This window comes from Schistocerca americana, chromosome 8, assembly GCF_021461395.2.
Source record: "Schistocerca americana isolate TAMUIC-IGC-003095 chromosome 8, iqSchAmer2.1, whole genome shotgun sequence".
Lineage (NCBI taxonomy): Eukaryota > Metazoa > Arthropoda > Insecta > Orthoptera > Acrididae > Schistocerca > Schistocerca americana.
The window spans coordinates 376,371,457-376,386,819 of record NC_060126.1 but is presented as its reverse complement, the minus strand read 5'-3'; the positions used below and the strand labels follow the sequence as shown (position 1 = coordinate 376,386,819).

The 15,363-nt window shown below is 37.6% G+C and overlaps 1 protein-coding gene across 2 annotated transcripts in view; it reads right to left on the bottom strand.

Annotated features, from left to right (window-relative positions):
• Nucleotides 1–15,023, bottom strand: part of LOC124544731 — a 151,767-nt gene extending 136,744 nt beyond the window's left edge. Inside the window, exons 1-4 of one of the 2 annotated variants that reach the window (XM_047123382.1) lie at nucleotides 14,887–15,023; nucleotides 12,772–13,192; nucleotides 7,048–7,169; nucleotides 6,318–6,453 (exon numbers count right to left, since the gene is read on the bottom strand). In XM_047123382.1, the coding sequence (XP_046979338.1) occupies nucleotides 6,318–6,453; nucleotides 7,048–7,169; nucleotides 12,772–13,153 (640 nt within the window). In that variant the 5' untranslated portion in view covers nucleotides 13,154–13,192; nucleotides 14,887–15,023. Of the gene's footprint in view, nucleotides 1–6,317; nucleotides 6,454–7,047; nucleotides 7,170–12,771; nucleotides 13,193–13,384; nucleotides 13,575–14,886 lie in introns of those variants that run through there. The other variant, XM_047123383.1, reaches the window with a different exon arrangement.
• Between the last annotated feature and the right edge of the window lie 340 nt (nucleotides 15,024–15,363).

Genomic DNA, 15,363 nt, shown 5'->3' with positions numbered 1-15,363 from the left:
ACGCGCCGGTTGGCACGAATAATGGCATGCACACGATTCAGCATGTCTGGAGCAGTGTGTGTGAGACAGGATGTCCTGAGCGGGGCTGGTCATGGAGCTATGTTTCTGCATTTCCTGAGGCTGCAACTTTCTTTACCCATCACCCATCTGTACTCTCAACTGCAGCATCGCCATACACTGCACACAAACGTTTATGAATGTTCACCATGGTTTCTTTTTCTGCACACAAGAATTCACTAACAGCATGCTGCTTTTAACTTGAGTCTCATGTAGACACCATTTTGAGAATGTACTAAGGCTGTACCATCTGCCACAATGGTTCGAAACTTCTCCAGCACGCAGAACAAACTTCAAATGTGAAGCACCAATAAGGATGTTTGTCTATGTATATTAATGGCTTTTAAAAAAGTGTGGGTCATTACTTACTGAACAACCTTTGTGAATAAGGAACAGGAGTGGCCCCAGCACTGATAGCTGGGGCACCCGCCATATGACTGCGCCCCGTTCAGATCCCACATCATAGCCATTCTCAACCCAGGATAACGACATTTTGCTGTCTGTTATTGAAGTAAGAAGTGAACCAATTGTGAGCTACTTTCTATATTCCATAATGGTCAAACTTCTGGAGGAATATTTTGCGACCAACACTATCAAACGTCCTAGTTAAAACCAAAACGATGCCTGGCTTTCGAAACCTTTTGTTTAATCCATCCAGTATCTCAGAGAAAGAGAATATAGCATTTTCAGTTGCTACACCACTTATAAAACCAAACTGTACATATCTGATAGCTAATTGTGTGGAGTAAAATAATCAATTACCCTTACATAGACAAACTTTTCAACAATTTCAGCAAACACTGATGGCATAGAAATAAGTCTAAAATTGTCTACATTATCCCTTTCTACTTTTTTATACAGCAGCTTTACTGCTGGGTACTCGAGTTGGTGTGTATCGAGAGAATTTGATATTTCATTGAATTATCTGCCTTGTGGCGCGTGTGCAGGGATGGGGTGGGTGTGCTTCGCATACGCTTCAAAGACTCAAGTGCTGGGGTTGTTATTGAACTGCTTACAAAATTATGTTGCCACTGATAAAGACTAAAAAAGTGTCTGTACTAGTCTGGTATTTGTGAAATATAAACAGAATTGACAACAGAAGCTGGACATCATGTGTTACCAATAATAAATGTACACTTGAACCAAATTTTTAACTCAGTGGTGTTGCATCTGTTAACATTTAATTTAGCAACAAACCCAATAATTAAGTAACAACCCAAACAATTTTTGTCAAGAGACTACAAGATTAAATTGCTATTGAGGAACATCGGTCACCATATTAATAACATTGCATGTTCTACTACTTCTTCAGTATTAAGCTCATTAACGCACAGGCTTTAATGATTTACAAGTAATATCTTATTTTGAAAAGTATTGCTACCTGTCAGATTACTCCAATAGGTGCAATACTGTTACCATTTTTTGTATTAACACACTGGCTACTGCGAGTCCGCCAGCAGGCAGAGGACCATGTCTAACGCACTATGCCTGCCAGCGGCAACACACTCCACTCTGTCCAGTATAGAATATTTTTGGATGGTTTGTAAAGTTGCAAAAAGCAAAGTCCAAATGTTAAGTAATGTCAACTTCATAAAGAAATACAAATTAATGCACAGTACTGAACCACATATAGTAAAGCACACGACAGCTGTCGGGCACATAGCATCAAGCGTATACCTCCGCTGCGTCCACCAGCAGCCTCTTGTCAGTCAATACATTAAGTGTCACATTTACTTGTTACCTTCTGTGAAAATTGAATGGACATTTAAACAAGTGGTGGTACTGCTTCCTAAAGGAAGAAAAAGTATTGTATGTTGCACTAGACAGCCCATAAATTTTTGTTATTGGCTAGAGTACAAATCTGAACAATACTTGATGTGGAATGGAACAGAATCTGTAACACAAAAACTCCATTTTTTGATATTTACCGTTTTCTGTCTGAAGGGTCCAACTGAGCAACTAAACTCAAAATTATTTGCAATTTGATCGAGACTTCATGCAACAAAGTTATGTTAGGATGTGACGTTACAAGTATTTGTTAAAATGCGAAATACTAAAAAAGTTCCCTGAAATTATACAAATTATATTTTATCGTAAAGTAATTAGATGAACACTTAAATTATTATAAATTTGTATTGGTGGTGGTCAGAAGTAAAGCAGTGGTGGTCATGCGACAGAGTTTATAAGAAAGCATGTTCAGCAGAACACAGGAGCTTTGGCCGCTGATCCTTGTCTTTCTAGGTTGTTGTTTGGGCAGCATGTGCGCCACAAATTCACCAAACTTCAGACTGTGATTTTGTGAATTAAGAGGTATGATATGCGAAGATTTCAGGACTTTTAATAATAATGTGATTGAATTAGTCCAATGACATTGTGCCGTAAATAATCACGATTTTAGTGAATATTGCTGCTAAGAAATCGGGAGTGCTGCCAAAACTATCTGTTAATACTCATCAGTCCACCACACCCAATTTTTTTTATGCTAGAAGCATAAATAAAGCTGTTATAACTCATTGGATATTTTATCATTCACTTTCTCTCTACCAACACAAGGCAATGAATGGATTCTGCACACTGTGGAATAGTAAGGGCTTTAGAGCATCACTGTGTAGCCAAACCCTTTTGAGCAGGCCACGTAATCTATTAACAGCTGCACATTGGCCTTACTTGCTGGGTTGTGCTGCATGGAAAATTGACTGAAGCGAGTACTAAACACGCGCAGTTAACATCCTAAGGATATTATGTGTGTGTTCAGACACAAAGAACAGAACAAACCTTACAAAATTCTACAAACAGACAGACATAAATGCTCAGTAATATCACAGTGTGTTTCTACAATTGCTCCATTAGATGGCACATCATGAAGCATACTATGTCCATGGTATGAAGGATGTTCAAAAGAAGAGATACCAAACAACACTGTGGGCATAACTGATGTCTTTATTCAAAAGTTATCATCACAGACCCGAGCACAACTATCCCACTGTTTATGAGCCAAATGATTCCCCAGTCTCACAATTTCTGTGGCTGTAATGGGAGTCAATCCTCCACAACGTGTCCAGTTTGTTGTCCAAGTTGAAGTGCTTCATTTTGAGTTTGTTTTTAGTGGATGAAACATATTAAAAGTCACAGTCTGGGCTTTAGGGTGGTACTCAAATTGCTCCCACTGAACTTGATCATTAAACTGTGTAACCTTGGAGACGTGTAGACACATGTTATAATGGAGCAGACTGACTCCATCATTGTTAATGGGTTTTCCTTGTTCGAGAAATTCAATGAGTATTAGTCCTTGGGCACTGAAAAAGACAGTGAGCTTCACCTTGCATGCTGAAGGCACTTTTCTTTTTAGGGGCAGATGATGACACTAAAAGCATATTCCAAGATGTCTCATTAGATTACCCTAAAGCAAGGTATGTAAATTTCAGCCTGTTTGGTTGTTACAACATTTCATACCTTTTCAATTTCGCTTTATAAGCATACTGTAGAAAATGTCAAAGGCATCTTCCAAAAAATTGGATAATAATCCTTAATGGTCATTAAGGATCTTAAGACAGTTTGCACAAAAACAAAGATTTTTAACATATTAACTTGTAAGAGTAATTTAACTGGATAGATAAAAAATGTACTCACCAAGCAGAGGCAGAACAAACATGTGACAGAAAGTTGTAATTAGGCAAGCTTTTGGGGCCATTGGCTCCTTGTTCAGGCATGAGGGTTGAAAGGGAAGGAAGAGGGGTGAAGGAAAAGGACTAGAGACTTCTAGGGGAAGAGATAGATTTGGGAGAGTCACCCAGAATCACATGTCAGGGGAGACTTACCGCACTTACCTGTGCCATATGTCTCCCCTGACCTCACAACTATAATAAATGATCTAATTCTTGGAGACAATTCTTAATTAATGCGATTTAAGACATTTTATAGACACTTAGCGGCAGTGTAAGAATGGGAATTTAAAATACTTGCAATGAAAAAGTTATGTATATCGAGCCTGACAGCAGCCCACAATGACTGAACACATCTTTCAAAACTGTCTCCTAGGCTCAAACTGTAGTAACCACACAATTTGCATGAAATTTTTAACTGCAAAACAAGTGCTTAAACTGTTGTGTCAACTGCACACTCTATGAGCAAGACTAGTAGTACATATTATTGTAATTATAAGGTGTTGTATAGTGCTTGCTTCCTGGAACGCGGAACAAATTATGTCAGGTTTGAGCCCACGTCATTTTTCAGAATGTTAAGATGTTAGCACTAACTGACAAGAAATTGCCCAAGAACTCCTTTGGTGAGAAAAAGATATTCACCAAACTTAGTCTCAGCACAGCAGTACTTTGGAAATTTGTCACTCAGTGCTGACGTCTTCACAGTTTGAATACTGAGGAGAGCTGAAACTTTACATAATTTGCTCTGTATTTCAGGACACAAGCGCCAACCAAAACCTTATAATTACAAATTGACTTAGATAAGCCTTATGTAAATAAAGCCACACTTGTAGCTGCAGGCTTGTATAGTCAAGCGATTTGTTCAAGCACGGACAAATACTCTAAGCACCACACTTGCACATGCATCGGTTTGCACTTCAAATAGTGGGAGTTCTTTGAAGACAAGTGGCTTGTTTCACCTGGCTATGCCTGTGTGTGTGTGTGTGTGTGTGTGTGTGTGTGTGTGTGTGTGTGTGTGCGCGCGCCCTTACTTGCATGCGCACGCCTACACACACACACACACACACACACACACACACACACACACACACACACGCAAGCACATCAGGCATGGGGTGGGGAGGGGGGAAGAGGCAACAAATGTGGGATAAAGGCTGATATCACTCACAACAAACTGAAAACATGTGATTGGTAGAAATATTTCAAGACTGACAAAAATGTTGCAATTACCTACTCACATCAATCTTGGGTTAAAAAGGACACAATAATTTGGGAAGTTATTATGCCACACAGAAGACTGACAGTATTATTACAATTTCTCACATCCACATGGGGCTATGAAGTATCTACACACCTGACAAATACTATGAAACGGATAGCTTGCAACTCATCATATTCAGGAGACACTAAGATGCAGATAGGCACAACAAAAAGACTGCTGAACATTTGAGCTTTCAGCCAAAAAGTCTTGTAACATAGAAAAAATAAACACACACATTCACAAAAGCACAATTCATACACACAAGACAACTGTCACTGTCCACTGTGACTGGATGGGTTGATGCGTTGTTTGGGGGAGGCGGCCAGACAGCGAGGTCATCAGTCTCATCGGATTAGGCAAGGACGGGGAAGCAATTCGGCCGTGCCCTTTCAAAGGAACCAGCCTGGAGCGATTTAGGGAAATCGCGGAAAACCTAAATCAGCATGGCCAGACATGGGATTGAACCGCCGTCCTCCCGAATGCGAGTTCAGTGTGACTGGACTCAGTTGCCCAAGAGTGGTTGTGTGTAACTTGCGCCGGCTTGAATGTGTATGTTATCTATTTTTGAATAACGCCTTTTGGTCAAAACCACACAAGTTGGCAGTCTTTGTTATGCCTTGATTACAGCTAACCATCTATAATACTAGAGAGCTGACTTGTGTACTTCATATCCTTCTGTCCTTGACTGATAAATATCAGCGACTTTCTCTCTCCTCCAGTTGGTTCTGGGTGAATTTATCTTCTAAATAATGTTTGCCTATGACAAGGTCGTTTGTCTAGTATCTTATTAAAAGTAAGATATATTCAGTATCTGTTTTTGCCTTATGACAGGGTTTCATTATAATGCTGTTGAAACTTAGCTAGCTTTCATATAAGTGAACAAACGTTTTTGGCAATTTGTGATTGACCTACTTCGTGTCACTTGAAATAATGCCACTATTAAGACTGCCTCATATTGTTGGTACGCACGCTTAAACCTATGTACTTTGGTATGCTTGCACAAGCTTGCACGACTGAAAATCAAAACAAACATCAAGCAGCTTCAACAGTCATAATGTTCACGTAAAATTACTCAGGGACAGTGTAAGCACACTTGCACAAAATGCTTCATGTATCTGTGTGTCGAGCATGCAGTTACATATATGGCTGCCTTAAAGGGTGAATCACTCAATATTTCAAAGTCAGTTGCATTTATTTGAAAAACTCTCTGACCAGCACAGTACAACATTATAGGTATACAAGAGGCAACTACAAAGACATGTTGGTTAACTTGTAAACACCTTTACAAAAGTAGGTTCTGAAACTGGCCTAAAAGAAAATATACTTCCTTTACATACCTGCCTTACTGGATCTCTTAACAACAATGTACTTTTTGCCATCCTTATCAACAGTGTTGCTAATCAAACGAGATTTTCCAGATTTTACTATGGCAGTGTGCAACTTGCGCCTGTCTTCTTTGCTCATGTCAGTGGCCTGTCAACAGACGTAATTACAGAGAAGTTCGATAAATTTCAACGTAAGTTAGGGATGAGCAGGGAGTATACAGAAAAGAGTTTCCAACCCAAAACAGGAAGTAACAATTGACTTATCAAACAGACACACTCAAGATTTCACATGATAAAATATAAATGAAAACATGACATCTGATAGTGGTAGTCTTGCTACTAAGTTTCATTATACAAATTGACTGGAATGGCATTACTGCTGCTGTGACAATAGTTGGCGACATACTAACAACAGACAGTGAGCTATTAGAAGCTTACAAGGATGTAGTTAACTCATGAATTATACCAAGTGCAATACACTTCTGACATGGCAATCCTTTCAAATACCACAGTTCAGTTCATCACCACTTGCCATGAAGTCATTGCACAGGATCAAGTTGTACTGAAATTGAATGTTTCACATGAGTTTATTAACTGTTCTGGTAGAAGTCAACAACAAGCAAGAGACTTTCCATAAACGTATATTGTACTGTAGAAAGCCTGTACAAAATAGCAGTGGCCTGTGAAATTGGCGATACAATTTCTGCAACCTTCTTTTAAAAAAGTCACAATGTAAGCTTACCTCAATTTCAACTTCCTCACCATTAGAGTCAACGATTTCCATCAATGTTTTATATTGCTCTTCAGAAAGTGTTGTTTTAAGATAATCATCTATGTCTTCCTTTGTCTCTGCTGCTGCAGCAACTAAGCAAAATGCAAATAGTCAAGTTAAGTCGTTCAAGAAAACAGATTTCAAACACAGTACTACAAATTATGCGATAATAAACAATGTCAGATATGTCGGCCATTAATTTGTACATTGAAGTATGGAAATACATCCAAGTACAAGATGTTGAAAAATAAATACAAAGTATTACATACCAAACAACCCCGACAAATTCCTAAAATGAAAAGAAAACTGCATGTAAAATTATTAAATTTTGCACATATTGTCTGCACCTTATTGGCTGAAAAATGTATGTAAATCATTAACAAAATGATGTTTAGTTCTTCACATTTCACTCCATTTTATCTGTCTTCACAAGCAACTGATGAGGACACTAATCAGATGAAGTCACATTTATTTCTCTCTCTCTTTACTTCTAATTTGTATGTTACGCAGGAAATTACCAAGTTGTTCACTGCTGTGTGTGTGTGTGTGTGTGTGTGTGTGTGTGTGTGTGTGTGTGTGTGTGTGTGTGTGTGTGTTTTATTGATATTCAACAGCTAGGTTATCAGTGCCCATGTTAATCCTAAGTACAAATACGTCAAATCACAGGAACACTAGATGCCATATCGAAGTAAAACCACCGGATAGACAGCCAAAAATTAATTTGTAACCTTCACACTATGGCAGATGAAATCCATTTACAGACTACATTTCCTATTCCTCTGAAGGTATTGATCACATACAATGGAGATGACACATAGTATATTAGCAACATTATGAAATAAAAACAAAACTACTTAGAAGAATATAGAGATTCAGACAAGATCAAGTACCAATAATGATATGCAACTGCAAATTTCAACATGAATACCATTCTGTCAGTCATAACATATTTTGCAGTAGCCACTAAAGAAAGCTGCCCAGTTTTTCTCTTGAAAGAGGAATGGCACTTACCATACCAGAGCTTAAAAAAACATCCAAATGAAAAACCTGTTACACTACATTCCCTCGCAAACAACTGACAGCATAAAAAGGAATGACAGCATGGGGAGGGGGGAAGGGGGAGGTAGGGGGAAGAATATTGCTGGACAGCTGGAGCTAATGTGGCAAAATTTGTCAAAATAATCTCATATATATATATATATATATCACAAAAATGAGCAAATTAATTTAAACCTGACAAAACCTGCATAAGACTAAAAATAAAAGTTTTAATCAGTTATAAACAAATTTAGATTCTTGCCTTGAAATATACAGAGACAAATAAGCATTTACTGCTGTGAAAAAAAATGCAAGGCCTAACTTAATTCCAACTTTAATAAACAACAAAGAAAATGTCATAGCAGTTGAATAGTTTTTTATTCTTTTTCATCATATTGAAAACCTTATTTTTACTCCACTGTGTAATTTTACACACTGTAATCATCAGCTTCTATGTTCAATGTAAGGAGAATTAATATCCATGGTCTGTATTCCAATATTTTCCAATAACATAAAAATTACCATATATGTATTTGTCAAGCTGCAAGAACCCAGCACACTTTAATCTTTTCGCAAAATCCAGAGCTGAAGGTACTAGATATACCCTGGAAGTGATGACTCAAGCTGGTGTTCTCAGAAAAGTCTCCATTCAAATCACCACCTGATTATTACCAACAATTACACAGAAGCCTAGAGAGATGCAATATTCCTTTGACAACATTCAGTCTTCAGTTTGGAGTATTCACAGGGATTATTTTTCTACATAGTGGTTCATGTAATTATCGTGAAAACTGATGTTCAATGGGCTGTTGCACTTTGAAGCTCGATGGCAATTATACGAAGAAATACTGACACTTTGGAAAGTTACCTCCTGTTAATACTTGTTTATCAGACATACCATCTGAAACCCCTAGTTCTGTTATCTCCCCTCACCCACAAATGGTATTCACAATGAACAACCAACATAAAATACTTTTGAGACATTTCAGATTATATACAGAAGCACATACAACAGGGCTGTAACATTTCCAAGTTGTGTTTCTAAATAATTATGCCCCTTACTTCTGTATTTGAAATGAAGAAACAGTTATTATAAATTTAATGTGATCCTCTCTCTAAAAAGAAAAGTGGCATGTTGCATTTGCAGGGACTTTACATGCAATCTCATGGGATTTTCTGGTGTGTCATAAACCAAATTAACACAATTGGTTATAAAATATTCTTTATTTGTAATAGCTTTGATCAACAAATTACAATTTTCATCCCTTACAGTTTATATGGATATAATTCACAATGTGTTAAGGTAAATATTACTGTCCTTATTCAATAAAATATCTGAACATAATATCATTAGTTGTTTCTCACACAGAACAACATTCAATGACACATTTGCTGAAGAAAAAAACTGCATAATTACAATTATAGTACTGCATTTGTATCATAGATAATTTTAACAACTTTATCTCTGCTTGTAACAAGTGAATATAATAAAGTATTCATAGATAACAATAACATGCTTATATCTGCTGTACTTTCAGTACATTTCTACCACATTGGAACAAACCACATAAGTAAGCTATGAACAAGATGCCAAGAAGATCAATGAGATCAGAAACAAGGAAAACCACCAAAAATACAATCTTCATACTAAAGACTACACCCAGAACACAAAAAAGGAAAGGTAAGAGATCTGAGCCAAAAACTAAATTACATTAGCTATAAAAGCATTCCAAAAAATAGATAGCAACACACACACACACACACACACACACACACACACACACACACACACACACACACACAGAGAGAGAGAGAGAGAGAGAGAGAGAGAGAGAGAGAGAGAGAGAGAGAGAGAGAGAGACGTTAGTTAAAGAAAAATAAGAACATTTCTTACCTGCTGCTTTCAAAATTTCACTGTGCGATAAAAAAGAACGATCTGTAATTTTACAAGACTATACTCCTAAAAATTAATTAAGGGGATACGGAATCGGATTTTGGGTTAAAAAATCGAATTTTTTTTTATTGGCGTATTATATTCTGCCATGTTTCCTCTTTAAAATGACGTATCATACATAGCTCTACTACAATTATAACTATTTTATTTTTATATATTTGTGAGATAGGGTATTGCGCTTTAGTTATACACGTCTCTCGTGGCTGACCATGAACTTTTTGGCAGTACCTTTAAAGTGACACGAATTCAAATATCCCGGTTTCCAGCGACTATTTATACACTAGTTGCCCGAAAATGTTTCTCTCTGGTTTCCTCAAGTTACTCTTTGACTTTGTGGCGGGACTGTTTTGTAAACAGTGTGATATAAGAAAGTAGTTGTTGTTGAGTTATTTCGTATTTAGTGCTTCATTTTTCGCAGTGAAAATGCCTAGAGCTAAAGCAAAAGTATTTAAAAAGCGTGTGAATTGGCAAAAGAAAAGAAATAATGATTCATTAGCAAAGCAAAGCAGTTCATCATCATCACTGTTGGAAAATGTGAATCCACTTATTACTGATTTGCCGAACGAACTTACACCAAATGAAAACAGTGCTTCTCATAAAAAACTAAGAGATTTGGAAGAGAAATATAATTTACTTGATAGAGGGAATGAAGTTTTTGAACTCATTGATACGAATATATTGTGTGAAGCTCTTGAAAACAGTTTGTGCTGCAAAAAATGTCATGGAGACGTTTCTCTGAAAGTAGAATCCCATGTTGGCCTGGCTGCCCAGTTTAATTTAATATGCAGTGTTTGTAAATACACCTGTAAGTTTCCAAGTTCGGTTTCAGTAACTGTAAATAATGGATACAAGAAAACTGAACTTTATAGTGTAAATATTAGGTTAGTTTATGGATTGCGAGCAATTGGTAAGGGCAAAGCAGCTGGTGATATGCTATGTGGTGTTCTAAATCTTCCAAGTGCACCTTCAAAGTTTGAAGCTTACAATTATGTACTAGGATCTGCAGTTGAAGATGTAGCACAGAAGTCAATGCAGGTTGCTGTGGAAGAAGCAGTGGAAGAAAATGACGGCAGTCGTGACCTCACAGTGGCGTTTGATGGCACGTGGCAGAAAAGGGGCCACACCTCCAACAATGGAGTTGTAACAGCAACTAGTGTTGATACTGGCAAGGTTATTGATGTTGCAATAATGTCTAAATACTGTAGGTGCACAGGCAGGCTGAAAAATGAACACAGTGATGACTGTATTGCTAATTATTATGGTAGTAGTGGTGGCATGGAGGTTGCTGGGGTGAAGAAAATTTTTCATCGCTCTTCACAGTGGTATAATGTTCGCTATGTCAAATATCTGGGAGATGGTGACTCTAAAGCATTCAAAGAAGTTTTGGAAAGCAAACCATATGGGAACAGTGTAAATATAAGCAAACTTGAATGTATAGGACATGTGCAGAAGAGAATGGGTGCTAGGCTGAGAAGGTTAAAATCAGTTATGAAAGGGAAAAAACTAGATGATGGGAAAACCTTGGATGGCAGAGGAAGATTGACTGATTCCATAATAGACCACATTCAGAACTGCTATGGCCTTGCAATCAGGCAAAATACAGGCAATCTTGAAGAAATGAGGAGAGCTATATGGGCTTTATATTTCCACACCGCATCCACGGATGAGCATCCACAACATGGTTTGTGCCCCAAAGGTGAAAACAGCTGGTGTAAATACAATAGGGGACTAACAACAGGAGAGAAATACATTCACCACCACAGTCTACCATCAGCCATCATGGCAGAAATAAAGCCCATTTTCAGAGATCTGGCTGACAGAAGTCTTCTGATGAAATGTCTTCACGGAAAAACGCAGAACCCCAACGAGTGCTTGAATAGTGTGATATGGCATCGTCTCCCAAAAACAGTGTTTGTCGGAATTAATACACTACATTTTGGTGTGTATGATGCTGTGGCAACCTTCAATCTTGGAAATATAACTAAATGCCAGGTCCTTCAAAAGTTGGGTATGTGTGTTGGTTCCCGTACGGTACGTGCTATGTTCTTTTTAGATCAGCACAGACTAAGGCATGCTGATAATATAATCAAGACATTAGTGAAAAAAGCAAGACAGGTGCAGAGGGGTGCCAAAAGAAGACTTGAAGATGATTATGAAGACTGTGAAGGGTATTAGCTACGGATCAGGAATGTTTTAATCTTCTTTCTCCGTTTCCCGTAAGTTTACTTTTTACTTCATCTAGGAACATTATCTCAGGTACTGGTCAACCTAGAAGTCTGAAATTTTTATGACGTAGTGACATAGGTCCCTATTACATACTGAAACAACGATTTTTTAATTACTTGATTTACATAAGACTTAGGGGTGATAGTCTAGTAAAAAGCGATGGAAAAAATTTACTTAAAACTAAATGTACAATATCTCTGTAAGAAAATACTTTGACAATAAACTGTTGTTTCAGTATTGTTGTAACATATGAATGCACATACAGTAAAATTTTTACCTCTCTGTCTCCAGTAGTTTGTGAGAAAATGTTCCCTATAGTAGGCATATATTAACATTGCGGGGATAGGTGATTCCGTATCCCCTTAAGGAATTCACTGACTTCGCATCTGCCAGGACAGCACATGCTTATACATATGCAACTATAAACTGCATGCACTTCAAGAAACTACGGCAAAATCAAGAACAGAAAAGTTTACCTGGAGCCTCTGGTGCCTCTAAGGTAGTCAATGTCACAACATTTCCATCACAATCAATTTCATTAACATGAAAATCTGAGTACCGTTGTTTGATAATTGCACTAAAACCTTCGTGTTTGCTGATATACTCCGTTATTCCAGCTCCATGTTCTGTTAACCTCAAATTCATTGTATTCTGAGTAGTTGCATTCCCGCGTTTCTTTTCCTTAGGCTTTGACTTTGAGCTTTCTGCAACTTCTACTTTAACAGCCTCAACAAGTTTCTTTTTGTCATTCTTTGATAATCTGGTTTTCCTAGGCGAAAATGCCTTAGCTTTGGCTGTGGCCTTAAATGTTGGTTTGCCACGATCAGAGTGCGATTTGTTTCTGTTCCTTCGGTTCATTATGCACCTTTATGTTGTACCTTTCATACACGTAAGACCCTGAAAGTAAGTGAAACTTTATCAATAAACCATTTCAAACATAGACTGTCTAACTTTAATAACGTGTCACTTCAAACAAAATAAATAGTCCATCATTAGAACACATGGGAGACCAGTATGACTCTGATGAAGAAGGGGGGGGGGGGGAGGGGGGGCGCCGGCACTGCTGAGGTAATGAATACCGGTACTCACCATAAGAGTATCACACGAAAGATCAAAGCACCCGATGGCGCCTTGTCAGGGTTAATACTCCCAATGTGTAGCACATTTCTGGACCATTTAGCCAGATGCCACCTTGTCATGATTAGACCTAACGTTTACAATGTGTACTGTGTTTCCGAACAATTTACAAATTGTCCAACATACATTCACTAGGCCTAACAAAAACTCTGAGGAAAACTGTAAATACTACAGAACTAGGGCAAAATTTAGGCCAAACTATGTATGTATTTCAAAACCCTAATCATCATAGCTACTAAGCAGTAACACAATACAGGAAAGCACAAAGGCCCTGAATGATGCAATATTTCCATTGTGTCACAAATTCAATCATGAAGCAAGAAAGCCAATAGTATAGAATCACTGTCACACGATTCTGTTAAAACTCTATTTAGAGAACTAGGAAATCTTTGTTACTGCTTTTGATTTTGGAAGCACGGAAACAATGACTAAACAAACTAAGCCGTTTCCGTATTGATTACGTTACAAGCGAAGTGCCCACACCGATTTTCTTAACTTCATTACTGACAAACACTGTTATACACTCAATAAAACCTGTAATCCGAAACGGGAACACTAAAATTTGTCAATGGCAGCAAGTCAGCAGTCCCAATGACATAGGGTACCGTTTTGTTCTCTTTTTCATAAACCGATATTTCTTAACGACGTAACAAATAATATCTACTACTACTTGGAAATAACACCACTAAATCTTTAATTCTGCGTGAATTCCGCCTGAAATGTAGTGCGATTAGTAGTCACATATAACAAAAGTTTAATGTAAAATATTGTTAGTACTAAAAGCAGAACAAGCAAGGGCTAGAGCAATCTTTCATCTGATAACTATAATTCGTAAAATATTGTGCACTATAGAACGTCAGCCATAGCAGGCTTACTCATAAAAATTTCCAGAAATATCAGTGGTGACGACTGTTGTTATGAGTCTCTACGTTTATATTATTAAGAGACGAAGAAAACAATGCTTTTAAGACAGTTCTGTAACACATAGCAGCTCTTATTAAAATGCCGACTGGACTTAAATGTGTTTTATGCATTTTATGCACTATTTCTAAACTTTTGTATAATGCTTCTGACTAAGACAAATTAAAAAGCATGTAATTCGTACACTTGCCAACAAACAAAGGGATAGAAAAGTAGAAAGGAAGTTAAAATTGCCTGTTGGCGAACTCGTTTGACAAGCCTCCGACATGGCCACAATTCAAACGAGGTCCATTACTTAATGGATGCTGTATGAAAGTCCAGAAACAACTCTTTTCATGTGAGATACTCATGTACCTAAATATTCAGCCAAATGTTTTGATAGTTGAAAGGCAAAAAAACATAAATGCCGGTATTAAGAGGAGGAACAAGATATTATTGTGCCGCTAATTTGATACACCGAAGATGAACCGATTGGTACTAATGGTAATAATATTTAATATTAACAAAAAAAACACGCAAAGGCAATTACTTACGGAAATTCTGAGATTGCATTCAGCGCAAGTGTAAAAAACCTATACTTCCAAATCTCATACACACCCGGACCGACACAAGGAACACGCACAAACCCGCAGCACCATCCATCAGCACACAAACCAACATAACACAGTGCATCCACGAATCACAAGTGATTTCACAGTAGGCCAATCACGTAGCTCGTAGCACCGCATATAGCTAGTGATCCGCCTGCCAACGCCGCGCCAATAGGAGCTTGCCCGCACTATTCAAATCGAGATTTCAAGAACAAACGTCAGCCAGTTTTAAAATATCGTGTGGACTACTTTCGTTGTCTTAGAGACAACGCTATTTCCCACTACATTGTTATCTTTACGACTCAGGCAGGGAATAAAATACAAAAAATATGGATCCTTTTTAAAGAATATAACATTTCTTAAATTCTGAAACTGTTATGAGAAGCCTATAGATCCTACTACATGTATTGTTATTTTCCA